General features: G+C 38.2%; 2 protein-coding genes across 6 annotated transcripts in view; one reads left to right on the top strand and one right to left on the bottom strand.

Moving 5' to 3' along the window:
- The window catches only part of LOC132364650 (cyclin-Y-like protein 1), a 74,173-nt gene extending 57,225 nt beyond the window's left edge, over nucleotides 1-16,948 (bottom strand). The window contains exons 1-2 of one of the 5 annotated variants that reach the window (XM_059920558.1): nucleotides 16,853-16,928; nucleotides 15,685-15,914 (exon numbers count right to left, since the gene is read on the bottom strand). Coding sequence is in view for 1 of the 5 variants with exons in the window: in XM_059920556.1 (XP_059776539.1) it covers nucleotides 16,849-16,867 (19 nt within the window). In the remaining 4 variants the exon portion in view is untranslated. Of the gene's footprint in view, nucleotides 1-12,601; nucleotides 12,652-15,684; nucleotides 15,915-16,848 lie in introns of those variants that run through there. The other 4 variants (XM_059920559.1, XM_059920556.1, XM_059920560.1 and 1 more) reach the window with 4 other exon arrangements.
- LOC132365321 (protein CEBPZOS-like) lies at nucleotides 3,032-3,268 on the top strand. The gene has a single exon (XM_059922036.1). The coding sequence runs from the start codon at nucleotides 3,032-3,034 to the stop codon at nucleotides 3,260-3,262; it is 231 nt and encodes a 76-aa protein (XP_059778019.1). The 3' UTR covers nucleotides 3,263-3,268.
- Nucleotides 16,949-16,963: the final 15 nt, after the last annotated feature.

The following is a 16,963-nucleotide window of genomic DNA, read 5'->3' on the forward strand; positions in this document are numbered from 1 at the left end:
GTTATCTTTTATTGGCATTCTACTCTTGATCAAAAGTGTTTAGATGTCTTGTACCTCCATCTATTTCCAGGGAACAACTTCCCTCCACCCCTCCCCCAACACACACACACACACTCCCTCCCTATACAGTTTTTGGTTTCTTGGTATTTTTTGGTTAAACAAGTATTTAGTATTTATATAACAACTTTGTAAATAACTATTACTCTCACCTGAGCCATTTCCTTTCTCAATGCACTTTTAATTATCCCTGGAGTTAATAAGTGCTTTCTTTGGCTTAATTTTCTAATTCCTTTCAAGTTCTATACCATAACTGCTTTAAAAAAAATAGCAGGTACTCTACTGGATTAACTATTTACTTACTTAATTTTTCTAAAATTAATTAATTTATTTATTTTAAATGGATTTTTGGCTGTGCTGGGTCTTCGTTGCTGTGCACAGGCTTTCTCTAGTTGCGGCAAGCGGGGGCTAGTCTTCATTGCGGTGCGTGGGCTTCTCATTGCGGTGGCTTCTCTTGTTGAGGAGCATAGGCTCTAGGCGTGCGGGCTTCAGGAGTTGTGGCACGTGGGCTCAGTAGTTGTGGCTTGAGGGCTTAGTTGCTCCTCGGCATGTGGGATCTTCCTGGATCAGGGATTGAACCTGTGTCCCCTGCACTGGCAGGCGGATGCTTAACCACTGAGCCACCAGGGAAGTCCCTACTTACTTAATTTTTAAATGTAGACATGTCTAGGATCCTCCACTTTCCTCCTCTAATCTAGGTTATTTTTATTCTAGGCCTTCTACAATACTGTGTTCTGGGAATTATTTTTCCCATCATCCTGGGAATTCACACCTTTCTCTTATGTTGTGTTCCCTATTTACTGAGGCCCCTAAATTCCTTCTTTGATTCACTCCCTTATTTTAATGGAGTACATTCTCCAGAGCTTTCTGAAGAAGAGCACATTGGCATAAGGATTCTGAAGTCTTTCTTGTCTTCTACCCTCACATTTGATTGGTAGTATGGTAGCTATAGAATTCTAGACTGGATTTCAGTTTTCCTTGGAATTCTGAAGGCGTTGCTTTCAAAATTTCCAGCTTTCCTCTCCTTTGAATGTGATCTGTTCCCCCTCCCCAACCCTAGAGTTTTAGAATCTTCTCTTTAGAGAAGATTATTATTGAATTATTGAATATTATTCAATATTAATAATATTAATTATTATTAATTCAATAATTATTGAATTATTATTCAATAATTATGTTAATTCAACAATTATTAATTAATTATTAATATTAATTATCAGTAATTATCAATATTATTTATTCAATAATATTATTGTTGTTGAATTATTAAGTATTATTATTATTATTGAATTATTATTATTATTGAATCTTTTTCAATAATATTCTAAAACCTCACAATGCTTTTTGTTTGTTTGTTTCATTCATTTCACTAGGCACTCAATGAACCCTTTCAATCTGGAGACTCATGAACTTCTCTTCTGAGAAATCTTTATTTTTTTTCCCTTGATTATTTCCTCTCTTTTCTGTTCTTTTTGGACCTCCTTTATTTGAATATTGGACCTGCTCAAATGATTCTATGTTTTCTCTTCTTATTCAGTTCTCTTTTTTTCTACTTTGACGATGTCTTCAACTTTATCTCCCAAAGCTTCTATTAATTTATTTTTTTGTACAGCACAGGTAAATATAGCCATTATTTTATAATAACTTTAAATGGAGCATAATCTATAAAAATATTGGGGACTTCCCTGGCAGTCCAGTGGTTAAGACTCCAATGCAGGGGGCACAGGTTCGATCCCTGGTTGGGGAACTAAGATCCTACATGCTGCATGGTGCAGCCAAAAAAAAAAGTCTTATAAAAATATTGAATCACTATGTTGTACTTCTAAAAATAATATTGTAAATCAACTATACTTCAATAAAAAATTTAATTTTTAGTTTAACTAATACCTTTTTAATTTCCAAAAACTCTTCCTTGACTGCTGAATATTTATTTTTAGAGCATTTTTTTCTCATTTCATAGATTCAATATCATCTTTTGCTCCTTGGATTATCTCTTTTCTTGTAAATTTTTTTAATGTTTGTTTTATTTTCTCTTTCATGTTAAATGCTTTTCCCAAATCTCTCATGATCCTTGGGTGCTGTCCATATTTAAGCGTAAGGCATGAAAAAGATAGTTGGAAGCTAAGCGTGGGCTTGTGATCAGGCTGGGACACAGGTGCTTCCCTGGGTGCCCACCTTCCCTACTGCCAATATCTGTAAGTTTTTTTCCTTGGATTATTAACTGGTTTCCCAAGAGAAGAACCATCCCATTTCTAAGCCTGAAAATCAGTCTTCTGACAGCTGTGTGAGGGAAAGAGGCTGGAGTCTAACCATGAACTCTGCAAACTTTCCCTCAGCTCCCACTCTCAGTTCAGTTGGACCTCCCTTCCCTTTGCTGTTTCTCATATTTCCAAATCCAGTCTCTGAGTCAACCTCTCTAAAGAGTAAACTTTCAATCCTAGAGGCTTGTCTTAGTCCACTCAGGCTGCTATAACAAAGATACCCTAAACTGAACGCTTTAAACAACAAACATTTATTTCTCACATTTCTTTTTTTTTCTTTAACTTATTTATTTATTCATTTTTGGCTGCGTTGGGTCTTCGTTGATGCACACGGGCTTTCTCTAGTTGCGGCGAGTGGGGGCTACTCTTCGTTGCAGTGTGCGGGCTTCTCATTGGAGTGGCTTGTCTTTGTTGAGGAGCACGGGCTCTAGGCGTGTGGGCTTCAGTAGTTGTGGCACGTGGGCTCAGTAGTTGTGGCACGTGGGCTCTAGAGCTCAGGCTCAGTAGTTGTGGTGCACGGGCTTAGTTGCTCCGCGGCACATGGGATCTATCCCAGACCAGGGCTTGATCCCGTGTCCCTTGCAATGGCAGGCGTATTCTTAACCACTGCGCCACCAAGGAAGTCCTTATTTCTCACATTTCTGGAGGCTGGGAAGTCTAAGATCTAGAAGCCAGCTGACCCTTGCAAGTACACACCTCAGGATGGAGGCACTATGGATCCACTGGCAAAGAAGATCTTTAAAGGAGGTTTAGTAGCTGAACTTGTGGACATTTTTGGAGCATATATTTTGTTTAAAAAGATAAACACAAGCCAAGATTTCAGGCAAACAATGAGGAAGAAATTCCCCTTCATCTTGGAAGTTTATTACAAATCCATTGAACACTCTGGAATGTACGGAATCAGAGAGCAAGATCAAGAAAAGTGGCTGAACAGCAAAAATTAGGAATTTGACCATGATCAAGGTTTGCCCTATTTCACAGTATCAGGCAAAATTAAAATACCGAAGTTGACATGGATGCATTTTAGAATATTTAAGGTTAAATGTAAATTCTAACTAAGTCAGAGGTTTTGTTCTTTGGACTAACTGTTAAAAAACTGATGGAAGGTTTGTTTACTACTCAAAATAAAGTGGTTCTCCTTAAAAAAAAAAAAAGAAAAGAAAAGATGCCAGCAGATTTGGTGTCTGGTGAGAGCCTACTTCCTGGTTCATAGATTATGTCTTCTCACACTGTGTCCTCAGATGGTGGAAGAGACAAGGGAGCTCCCTTTGGGCACTAACCCCAAACATGAAGCCTCCACCGTCATGACCGAATCACTTCCCCAAGGCCCCATCTCCTCATAATATCATATTGGGGGTTTGGATTTTAAGATATGAATTTGGGGGGGGACACAAATGTTCAGTTCATAACAAGGACTTAACTGCTTTCTTATGTAGACTTTCATGTTCATATAGACTTTCTCATATTTTCAGTCCCACTCATGCCCATACCTGTTGTGTATATTTTGAGCCTTTCCAGGATACTACTGTGAAAATTGGCCTGCTCCTTGGAATTACCCTCTTATAGGCAGTTAGATTTGAGAAAATGAAAAACAGCCCTGCTGGCAATCAGACAGTGATATTCCTCCAGAACTTAAACAATGTTTCCAAGGGACATGAAGAAGGTCACATAAACAGCATTTCTATACAAGGTGATACCACAGCTGCAAAAATGACTAACAATCTTTTCTTCTAAGTGATTGCTGCATTGTTACCAATGACATCCCTGGTCTGGCTTTTTTCTTTCAGTTTCCTGAAAAAAGACTTCTGAGATATCCAATTGCTGAAAGGCCCCCATTTCTCAACCATATCCCATCCAAAGATGGCACCTCACTTCCCTAATCCCTCTTTAGAATCATGCAGCAAAAACCCTACCCTATAAGAATTCCTTCCCAATTCTCCCTTCCTGAGATGCCTCCAAGTTTCCTCTGGGGTGTGTTCTCCCTTGCTGCAGAAAACTAAACAAACATAACTTTAACTCCAGGTGTGTTCCTGATGATCTCTGGTGGGTGAACATTGACAGAATTCAGCTTTCTGTGGTCTGCTAAGTTAGTTAAGTCCTGTGTATCTAATTTCCAGGTTCTAAATATTGTTGCGCTCTCTCTCTGAGGCGGCCATAAGTTGGATCCCCCTTTTCCGCTAGCTGTGAGCCAACACTCTAGTGCCTAAAATTGTTTAAATTAGATTTCTATCAGTTGCAGCAAGTTCCTGAGAGTGTTAATGGCAGAAAATCCTCAAATGAATAAATCTGAGATAGCATCTCCCACCCTACGCTTATAAGCCATGACACTGAGTCCTGAGCATATAAGTGTATCTCCAGACCAAGTCCTTCTACAAAGCATTAGATCTGCCTACCAAACTCCATCTGTATTGTCAAATTCAGCAATATCAAAACCTAATTCATCCTCCTTTGCCACCACACTTGCTCCCCCTCCTGCATTCCCTATGCCAGTTAATTTACCATTTAATCAGACACTAGAAATTCATTCTATGTTATATTATATTTCCTTTTCTTCATCTCCAAACATCCTATTATCACCAGGTTCTGACAAATTCACCTCCTGAATACTTCTTGAATTTGTCCAGTTCCTCTGTCCTTAACACTACTGCCCTGTTTCAAAGTCTTTATCATCTGCCACCTAGAATAATACAGCTTCTAACTCTTTTCTCTACCTCCTGGGAAGCAACCCTTATTCCATACTGTTGTTGCTAGAAGTCACCATTAAAATGCAAATCTGATGTTTATGCTACCACTTATCAGTGGCTTCCTACTGGCTGCAGGATAAAGTCTAAGCTCCTTATCAAGACAAACAAAACCCTCCCAGATCTGGTCCCTGCCATTTTTCTAGTCTAAAAACACATTCAACTTCAAATTTAACGCTTTATTCCAGAAATACCAAACGTGTTGTTTCTCATCTCCTTTGTACATGCATTCCCTCTGGCCAACAAACTTCTCCTTCTTTGTCACATGGCTGATTCCTACTTATCTTCCAAGAAGCCCTGCCTACCCTGCACTCCCCAGCTTAGGTAACATTTGTTTAACCCAGAAGACTATCAGGTTCTCATGGGTAAGGGCTTTCTTTTATTCTACTTTGTATTTCCCAGTGAGTGGCATAAACACAGGCACATAATACGCATCCTATAGATAATTGTTATCACTTAAAATAGGATATTATAACTATATGATATTTTATATAAGCCTCATGGTAACCAGAAAGGAAAAACCTGTAGTAGATACACAGAAGATTATGATAAAGGAGTCAAAGCATACTGCCATAAATATTTATCAAATCACAATGTAAGACAGCAAGAGAGGGCTCAAGGAACAAAGGATCTACAAAAGAGTCGGAAAACAATTAACAAAATGGAAATAGTAAGTTCTTACCTATCAGTAATTACTTTCAACATAAGTGTATTAAATTCTCCAATCAAAAGACATGGAATGGGAGTTCCCTTGTGGCCTAGTGGTTAGGATTCCAGGCTTTCACTGCTGTGGCCCAGGTTCAATCCCTGGTAGGGGAACTGAGATCCCGTGAGCCACAAGAGTTTCACTTTAGCTTTAAGGACACACATAGGCTAAGAGTGAAGAGATAGAAAAAGATATTCTAAACAAATGGTAACCAAAAAAAAGCGGGGACAGACTTTAGATAAAATAGGTTGTAAGCTAAAAATGGTCAAAAGAGACAAAGATGGTTATTATATAAAGATAAAAGGGTCAATTTATCAAGGAGATACAGCAATATTAAATATTTATGCACCCAACATCAGAGCACCTAAATGTATAAAGCAAATACTAACTGAACTAAAATAGAAATAAACAGCAATACAGTAATAGTTGGGGACTTTAATACCTAACTCTCAGCAGTGGCTAATCCTGACAGAAAATCAATGAAGAAACAGCAGGTTTGAACAACACTGTAGAGAAAATATACACAGATACAGAACTTTCCATACAACAGGAGAATACACATTCTTCCCAAGTGCACATGGAACATTTTCTAGGATAAGATCATATGCTAAGCCACAAAACAAGTATCAACAAATTCAAGATAGAAATTATATCAAGTATCTTTTCCAATCATAATGGTATGAAACTAGAAATCAATAACACAAGGAAATCTGAAAAATTCACAAATACATGGAAATTAAACAACACATTCCTGAACAACCAATGGATTAAAGAAGAAATCAAACGAGAAATTTAAAAAAATCATGAGACAAACAAAATAGGAACACAATGTATCAAAACATATGGGATGCAACAAAAGCAGTTCTAAGAGGAATGTTTATAGCTATTAATGCCTACCTTAAGAAAAAAAGAAAGATCTCAAATGAACAACTGAACAGTACACCTCATGGAACTAGAAAAAGAAGAACAAACTAAGCCTAAATTTAGCAGAAGGAAATAATAAACATTAGAGCAGAAATAAATAAAATAGAGAATAGGAAAGCAATGGAAAAGATGAACAAAACTAACAGTTGATTCTTTCAAAAGATTAACAAAATTGACAAACCTTTAACTAGACTACATACTAACAATGAACTACCTAAAAAATATAAAGAAAGAAAACAGTCCCATTTACAATAACATCAAAAATAATAAACTACTTAGGAATAAATTTAACCAATTTGAAAGATCTGTACACTGAAAACGCTAAGGCATTGATTAAAGGAATTGAAGAAGACACAAATAAATGGAAAGATACTCCATGTTCATGGATAAGAAGAATTAATACTGTTAAATGTCTATTCTGCCCAAAGCCATCTATAGATTCAATGCAATCCCTATCAAAATTCCAATGGCATTTTTTTTTTTTTTACAGAAATAGAAAAAAAAAAATCCTAAAATTTGTATGGAACCACAAAAGAATAGCCAAAGCAATCTTCAGAGAGAAGAACAAAGCTGGAGGCGTTACATGTCCTTATTTCAAAGTATATTAAAAAGCTATAGTAATCAAAACAGTGTGGTACCAGCATAAAAACAGACACATAGTTTCCTAATCTGTAGTATGAGGAAAGCAAAATCACCTATGGACTTGCTCTGAATACTAAATAAAGATTTTTTAGTACCTAGTATAAACAAACAAACAAAAAACAGACACATAGACCAATGGAACATAATTGAGAGCCCAGAAATAAACCAATGCATTTACAGCCAACCTATATTTGACCAGGTAGTGAAGAATATTCACTAGGGAAGAGATAGTCTCTTCATTAAATGGTGTTGGGAAAACTGGATATTTACATTCAAAAGAATGAAACTGGACCCCTATCTTACAACAGTTGGAAAAACTACCTCAAAATGGATTGAAACTTAAATGTAAGGTCTGAAGTCATAAAACCCCTAGAAGAAAACAGGGAAAGCTCCTTGATATTGATCTTGGCAATGATTTTTTTAGCTCTGACACCAAAAGCACAATCAAGAAAAGCTTAAATAAACAAGTGGGACTACATCAAACTAAAAAGCTTCTGTGCAGCAAAATAAATGATCAACAAAGTGAAAAGGCAATCTATGGAATGGGAGAAAATATGTGCAAGCCATCTATCTAAAAAGGGGTTAATATCCAAAATATATAAGGAACTCCTACATCTCATGGCAAGAAACAAATAATCTAATTTTAAATGGCAAAGGACCTGAATAGGTATTTTTCCAAATAAGATATACAGATGGCTAACAGGTACCTGAAAACGTGCTCAACATCACTAATCACTAGGGAAATGTAAATCAAAACTACAATGAGATATCACCTCACATCTGTTAGAATGGTTATTATCAAAAAGATAAGAGATAACAAGTGCTGGCCAGGATGTGGAGAAAAGTTGGTGGGAATGTAAATTGGTACAGCCATTCTGGATAACAGTATGGAGGGTCCTCAAAAAAATTAAAAATAAAACTACCATATGATCCAGTAATTCCACTTCTAGGTATATATCCAAAAGAAGTAAAATCACTATATCAAAGATATCTGCACCTCTATGTTTACTGCAGCATTATTTGCAATAGTCAAGACATGGAAACAACTTAAATGTCCATCCATGGATAAATGGATAAAGACATTGTGATAAATATATATATATATTTATATTTGTTATATATATATATGCATATATTTCAGTCATTAAAAAAGAAAGAAATCCTGCAATTTGCAATAACATGGATGAATTTTGAGTGTGCTATGCTAAGTGAAATTAAGTCAGAGAAAGACAAATACTGTATGATCTCACTTATATGTGGAATCTAAAAAAAAATGAACTCACAGAAACAGAGACTAGATTGATGGTTTCCAGGAGCCAGTGGGGAACTGGTAAGGGAAATGGGTGAAGGTGGTCAAAGGGTACAAACTACCATTTATAAGATGAATAAATCTGGGGATCTAATGTACAGCATGGTGACTATAGTTAACAATATGTGTTAACTAACCTTATTGTGGTAATCATTTTGTGATATATGTGTATGTCAAATCACCACATTGTACACCTTAAGCTTACACAATGTTATATGTCAATTATATCTCAATAAAGCTGAAATAAATAAATAAATAAAAGCTTTTTAAAGTGGATCAAGAGCTTTGGCAGAAAATAAAAATAATTTTGAAATTACACTCTCCATAGAAATTTGGTAAGAAATGTTGCTCACTACAAAAAATGTTAGTAAAAGCTTACAAAGAAATCAAATAGATATCAATTTTGGCTATTTTACTTTTTCTTTCATTTTCAACCTACCTATGCCATTGAATTTGAAGTTTCTTGTAAGCAGCTATCATTGGATCAAATATTTTTTAATCAACACTGCCAATCTCCGTCTTTTAATGATGTATTTAGACCACTTACATTTAAAGTAAGTATTGATAAGTTAGGGCTTAAGTAGGTCATTTTGTTATTTGTTTTCTGTTTGTTTCCTCTGTTTCTCATTCCTGTGCTTCTCTTTTCCTACCTTCCTGTGGATTTTTGGATGCTTAGGATTCCACTTTTATTTATTTGAAGTGTTTTTTAGTACACTGCATTGTATAGTTTTCCTAGTATTTGCTCTACTTATTAGAATACACATATGCAATTTACCATAGCCTACTGGTATAAATGTTTTACCACTTCAAGGGAAATGTAGAAGCCTAACTTTACTTAGGTCCCTTTACCCCCTCCACTTTTTAAACACAATAATCTCATGCATTTCCTCTATATACAATGAGCACATTATATAATGTTATAATTTTTGCTTCAACAATCAAATATGATTTAAGAAACTCAGGAGGGCTTCCCTGGTGGTGCAGTGGTTGGGAATCCACCTGCCAATGCAGGGGACACGGGTTCGAGCCCTGGTCTGGGAGGATCCCATATGCCGCGCAGCAACTAAGCCCGTGTGCCACAACTACTGAAGCCTGCGCGCCTAGAGCCTGTGCTCTGCAACAAGGGAAGCCACCACAATGAGAGGCCCGCACACCGCAACAAAGAGTAGCCCCCGCTCGCCGCAACTAGAGAAAACCCATGTGCAGCAACGAAGACCCAATGAAGCCAAAAATAAATAAAATAAAATAAATAAATTTATAAAAAGAAACTCAGGAAAAGGCTAAAACATACACACAAAGCTTGTGCATATGTGACTTCATATTTGTGCTGATGTATTTTTTTTTTAAAGAAATTCACGTTCTTTTATTTATTTATTTATTTATTTATTTATTTATTTATTTATTTATGACTGTGTTGGGTCTTCGTTTCTGTGCGAGGGCTTTCTCTAGTTGTGGCAAGTGGGGACCACTCTTCATTGCGGTGCACGGGCCTCTCACTATCGCGGCCTCTCTTGTTGCGGAGCACAGGCTCCAGACGTGCAGGCTCAGTAATTGTGGCTCACGGGCCCAGTTGCTCTGTGGCATGTGGGATCTTCCCAGACCAGGGCTCGAACCCGTGTCCCCTGCATTGGCAGGCAGATTCTCAACCACTGTGCCACCAGGGAAGCCCTGTGCTGATGTATTTTAAGCATAAATTTCTAGAAGTGGGATTTATCAATTGAATGGTAAATTTACCTGTAATTTCACTAATATTGTCAAAATCTTCCTCAGGGGTTTTACCATTTTGCATTCATGAAATCGCTGGTTTCCCTGCAACTTCTCCAAGAGTTTGTTGCCAAATTTTGGGATTTACACCAATCAGATAGTTAGAAATGATAGCTCAGGGCTGTGTGGCATGAGAAGCTTAGTTCCCTGACCAGGGATCGAACATGCACCCCTTGCAGTGGAAGCATGGAGTCTTAACCATTGGAGCGTCAGGTAAGTCCCAGGGTAGTTTTAATTTGTATTTATATTAATAAGAATTAATTTGAGTATTTTTTTCATATGTTTAAGGGCCACTTCTATTTCTTTCTCTGTGAACTGTTTTGTCTCCATTTTTAAAAAGAAGCTTTCCTCATGTTCCCTCACAACTACCTCTGCCTACATCTCATTGGTTAGACCTGTGTCTTAATACCACCTCTATCTTCAAGGGAGGCTGGAAAACACAGTTTTTAAGTTGGACACATTTCAGTCTCAAGTAAGGATTTTGTTCATAAGGAAGATATATAGAGATAGAGAACTGAAAGTCTCAGTCTCAATGATTTTGATTTTAATCTTTAATTTTCAGAGGTCCTTACAGAAATAAAAATGAAATAGCCAAAGAAGCAAGAAGTGTTATAAGCTTGGAAAATGTGACTGAATTATTTAGCTGTACTCAATAATGTTTTGTTTCTCCTCAGAAAATGAGACCTCTGAATCTGTTTAATATTAACAGAGCCAAATAAATTAACAAAAACAGAGTAATTTCTCTCCCCCACCCCAGAAGCCTGGCTATTTTGTTTTGTACTTCTGCCTTCTTTTTGTAAGCTAGCAAAGACTAAGAGAAGCAAAATTCCTTAAAGTGCAAATCTTTAGAGTTCTGTTTGTAATAAAATTTAAAACACTGAAAGTAAAAAAATGTAAATTCATCTTCCACAATCAATGACATGAAAAAAGTGGGATGGGGGTTTTTCCAGCTTAATTGCAACTAAAGAAACATAACAAGTAGGTTTGACTATAGACCTTGCTTGGATCTTGTTTTGAAACAAACCAACTGAAAAAAGGACATGTGTAAGACAGAGAAATTTGTGTCTTTGATGATATTAAGGAATTAATGTTCTTTTTGTTAGGTGTGAAAATTATGTGTGTTTATGTAAGAAAATATCCATATTTTATAGAGAATTGTGTAAGAGTGAAATGACCTGGGATTTTCTCAAAATGCTTGAAAAAGAGAAAAAAGAAGAAAAGGAAGGAGGGAGGGAAGGCGGGAGAGCAAAAGGAAAAAAACAAAAGGCAAGTATGGTTTGGTAATTATTGAAAATGGGATGATGGGTATATGAGGGTACATTTATTATTCTCTCTATTCTTATATACATTTGGAAAGTTTATAAAAGTCATGAAAATATCCAAAACGCACGCAGGTTAAAAATGAAAATGATAAATTTAGTGAGATTATTGTCCAAGTAAACTACCCTTTGAATATGCCGGACCTCATCATTTTTATGAGTAAATCAATGATACATAATCCATTTAAAAATTCTTAAAGGGATTTTACACCTGTGAAGGGCAATAAAATCATGACCGACATTCTTTTTGATGTTCCTCCTCAAATCTTTTTTCTTTTTTTAATGGCTTCAAAGAACCTGAAAATCTTGTAGCTTTTTAAGGGTAACTAAGCTAAGCTTGTTTTTTTGGTTTTTTGTTTTGTTTTGTTTTGATATATATTTATTTATTTGGCTGCATCAGGTCTTAGTTGCAGCATGCAGGATCTTTGGTTGCAGCATGAGGGATCTTTTAGTTGCGGCATGTGGGATCTAGTTCCCTAACCAGGGATCAAACCCATGCCCCCTGCACTGGGAACTCAGAGTCTTAACCACCGGACAACCAGGGAAGTCCCAAGCTAAGCCTGTTCTGATGTTACCCTTCCCCTTAAGACTCCATATCAATTTTCCTATTTCAAAACAGATTTAATATTTCAAAACATATTTGGGGGGAAAATTGAATATGAGAGGAATGCCTACTAAGTAAATCTTTGCCATTAAACATACTTTGAACACACAAAACGGACTAAACCTTGTACGAATATTTACACTGCGGTAAGGATTTCATGCATCCTTTCATTTTGTGCTTCATTCATACAATAAATATTAGGTGGTCACTCTGTCAGCACTGTGCTAGGTAAGCTTTGGGTATTAGCAGTCAGCAAGACAGACTGATTTCTTACCTTCTCAAAGCAGACAGTCTACTTGGGAGACCCCGAGAGTCCCCATCCACTGCCTCCAGGAGGTGGTGTTTCACTGTGATTAGTGATCATTATAAATAATTATGTCTTTTGGGTTTTTGAATGCCAACAGGAAAAGCAATGCTACTCAGTTCAGACTAGTCAAAGTTCGGAACAGGTAAACCCTGGATATTCCTGATCATCAAAAGCAGCTCCTGTTACCATTTACTACGGGGCACCACTTGGTATAAGACATGAGAACTGCTACATGAAAATACTCCAAGAAAATTAGAGTTCTAAGAGATTTACATAGATTTTCATTGTGGCCTGATAAGGCTGCTATACAAGCAACTAAAAACATATTTTTGTATTGTCCCCTCCATAGTGGCTACCACAGTTATCTTGCAACTAGTAAGCTTTAATAAATGCTCGTTAAATGAATAAATAATTGAATTTAAAATCCAAAGACATACTAATGGAATATAGATTTTAATAGACTCTGTTCTTTAGCCTCACACCCTGGATGAAGGAATGTATAAATTTAGCCTTTGTCTCAGTCAGTGATGGAAAGTGATTTTTTTTAATCACAGTGGGGTTTTTTTTTAATGTTTCATTTATTTATTTATTTTATTTATTTTGGCTGCGCCGAGTACCATGTGAGATGGTTCCCCCAACCTGGTCCTCCGCAGGTGAAAGCACCGAATCCTAACCACTAGGCCACCAGAGAACTCCCAGAGAGTGATTCTTCAATAACAAACAATCCCAAAAGCTTATCAATTTAACACAACAAAAGTGTTTCTTGCTCATGTCATATCTGCTTTGTGTCCTGATAGCTCTCCAGACAGAGGAAGGGAGGGCTAGAGAAGCAAGCACCGGAATGAATTGCCTCCACCTAAGAGTGACACATAGCACTTCTATTGACATTTCAATGACCAAAGCAAGTCATGTGGCTCTACCCAACTTCAAACAGGACAGGGAGTAAAATCACCTGTATGGCTGAGAGTAGAGAGCACCAGAAATTGGATACTGTTGAACAGTAGTAATGCCTACCACAGACCTAACCAGTCAATGAGTTTTCTTCCTAGGGATATCAAACGTATGTATTTACTTCCTAGGGATATCAAATATACCTATTTACTTCCTAGGGATATCAAATATACCTATTTACTTCCTAGGGATATCAAATGTACCTACTTACTTCTTTTCATCATCTATTAACCTCAGTTTCCCTTGACATGGTTTAGCCTTCAGATCCTCACAGGTATGAGTGTCTGAGTTCAAATTTATCAAATGGATACAACACTTGACCTTCCTTCCCAGATGCTATAAATAAAGTCAATACTCTAGAAAATGAAAAGTGTCACACAAACACTGTGGAAGGTATAATTAATATTCTAATAAAGAAGTCTAGGGCTTCCCTGGTGGCGCAGTGGTTGAGAGTCTGCCTGCCGGTGCAGGGGACACGGGTTCGAGCCCTGGTCTGGGAGGATCCCACATGCCGCGGAGCGGCCAAGCCCGTGAGCCACAGCTGCTGAGCCTGCGCATCTGGAGCCTGTGCCCCGCAACGGGAGAGGCCGCGACGGTGAGAGGCCCGTGCACCGCGATGAAGAGTGGCCCCTGCTCGCTGCGGCTGGAGAAAGCCCTCGCACAGAAGCGAGGACCCAACACAGCCAAAAATAAATAAATAAATAAATAAAATTTTATTTAAAAAGAAGTCTAGTCTGATTTTATGTATCCATTCATTGATTCATCCAGTTAAAGAAACAATAAAGACTAATAGCAATTGAAAATTGAGCACTGAGTGAAAAAGTTTTATTGCCAAGAAGAGAACTTGACCTAGTACAGAGTCTAGGTAGAATCCCAGAGATGAGGTTCAGAGAAGAAGAAATGGAGTAAGACTTTTAGAGCCAAAAGACTATCTCTGCCTACTTGAAGGAAGCAAAGTGAGTGGACTGACTGGCTGGCTAGATCTGGGCTTGCTGGTTTTGAAAGCACTAGGCTGGCTGCTTGGAAGACCTCTGCCGTGTAGATGGCTCAGAATTACGGAGTCCAGTTTTCTCTGTTGGGAATGTGAGGTCCCTGATGCAAGACTACGGCATGCCGTTGCCTCATGTTTGAGTCAGGACTATGGCGCCCAGTTAGGTCTACACTAGTGTCATCAGGCTAGGTAACCTGGATAGAGTTTATCAATTCATTCAACAAGCTGAATCCCTAGACTCTTTACCTGCCCCATCCTCCTTAGACCAAGCTAGGCACCTGTCATGAGCTCCCATACACTCTTTACTTACCTTATATATGTTTAGTCATTACATTCCAGTGCTGTTTCATTGCCTATCTTCTCTACTATAAGGACCAGCATGGCAAGGAACATGTCCATCTTGCTCATACTGTACCCCCAGTACCGAATACAGTGCTGGACATAAGATAGATATGCAATGACTATTTTATTGAGGCTCTATGCCTGTGCTAAGCAGGGAGATGGAACAGACTGGAATATAATAAAACTAGAATTCAAAGTCTGTGGACAGACAATATGATAAACAGGGGTGGAGCCAAATTTTGTGAGAACAGAAGCTTACGCAAACTGAGGGCACCGATTTAAGAAAAATAACAAAATTATAAATGCAAAATTAAGTACCTCATCCTAGAAGAGGTTCATGCACTTGCGGGGACTTGAAGCTTAAAGCTTCATTATCTCCACAGTAAATGCATCTTTGATGATAAGTGGACTAATGCACCAAATACTATAAAATCTCTGAAGAGTGATCAGAGATCTCCGCTAGGGAAAATCAAAGACTTCACAGAAGAGATAAACTGTGAGCTTGATCTTACAGACAGAAACAAAGGAAAGGAATTGCAGGTGGAAGAAACATACCGAAACACACGGATGAGAAACAGCTGGAGCCTATCTGTGGAATAGTGAGAAGCATTGTACTATTTACCCAATGTCAGGTCGGGTGGGGAAAGTCTTAGGCTAGTGGTTCTCAAAGTGTGATCCTGGGACAGCAGCATCAGCGTCACCTGATGCTTAACAAGCCAATAAAGAAATAACATACTCCAAACCGAAGATAGATTAATTACACTACCGTTCCAGGCAGACGGGAGGTGTAAGAAATAAAGTCCAAATTTAGTTGAGGTGTACGTTTTCTATAAGTTGGCTCTCAGAAGAGTCGTCTTAGTCAACAGAGAGCTGATGTCCAGCTGCCAGCACAAATCAAAAGTTCCTCGCTGCCAGGGCACAACGCTAGTGGAATGAAGGCGCCGGCGCTGGCGGGCAAAATGATCTCCTTCCCGGGACCGCTGCACGGTTTCACCACTGCTGGCAAAGAGAAGCCTTCAAAATGGTTCCATACCACCCCCTAGTGGCTTCCACCGTATCAGGTCAAGAAACAGCCCAACTACCCAAGAGGAGGGAATGAAACATACTGTCCTTTACAAATTCCACAAACCTGTGTCAATTCCCTATTCCGTGCCATAACTTACTATACTAGGATTAAAAGGTGCCTCTAAATCTCTTCATATTTTATTCAGGCCATGCCAGCATTCGTAAATAGTCGTTTATTGGGGCTAAACACACACATAAAAGTTATGAAATCGTAAAAAATCGAGACACACACTAGTGTCTCTTTCAAATATGACTTTATCTCCTGGGAGATAGTTGAAGGGGTCAGAGTAAAGTCTATGATAACTATCCGGTGGTTGGTTGGTTGGTTAGTATGTGGTAAGCAAGAAAAGCACAGTAGACGTATGGATAAAAAGACACAGATTGCAGTCCTGACTTTTAGAGTGACCTTGGGCACATGATGATCCATATGGGCTTCATCATCCATTTAACAATTATTTGGACCGGGTGCTGAGGCTACAAAAATGAATAAAACCTAGTCTCTAGACCCTCACAAGCTCACTTTACTAATTTGTAAATTGGGACTAACAACCTTAACTCTTTGTCAAAAAGATTAAACATGTGACCACACCCTGTTCACAAGTTTATTTACGCTTACTTAATTTAATCCTCTCTACCTCTGCTCCTAGAAACTCAAGGTCGGAAAAGGAGTTAAATCATCTAATCCAATCCGCTATAATTTCACACTCATTCCACCAAGATTTTTTGAGTCAGGGAATCCGGCTAAAGCCTAACAATGATTCACGACCTTTTAAGAGCTTAACGCTCCTGCCCCGTGGACAGCTGCCCTTTTTGTCCCCAATAGGCTGAGGCCCCTCTTTGGGGTTTGAAACGCCACATGCCTTACCTACCCCGAGCAAGACCATTCTGGCACGTCCCCAGGCGGAGCTTAGTGGGAAAAGGCCGCCTGGCGCGCGTCGCTTCTCCCACTTCTTCCGTGCGGGAGGGAGGGCCGGGGGCGG

The sequence above is a fragment of the Balaenoptera ricei genome, chromosome 4 (assembly GCF_028023285.1).
Source record: "Balaenoptera ricei isolate mBalRic1 chromosome 4, mBalRic1.hap2, whole genome shotgun sequence".
Taxonomy (NCBI): domain Eukaryota; kingdom Metazoa; phylum Chordata; class Mammalia; order Artiodactyla; family Balaenopteridae; genus Balaenoptera; species Balaenoptera ricei.

What these genes read in the sequence shown, in the direction of transcription:
- LOC132365321 (XM_059922036.1), top strand. Translation starts at nt 3,032, where the DNA reads ATGGATCCACTGGCAAAGAAGATCTTTAAAGGAGGTTTAGTAGCTGAA.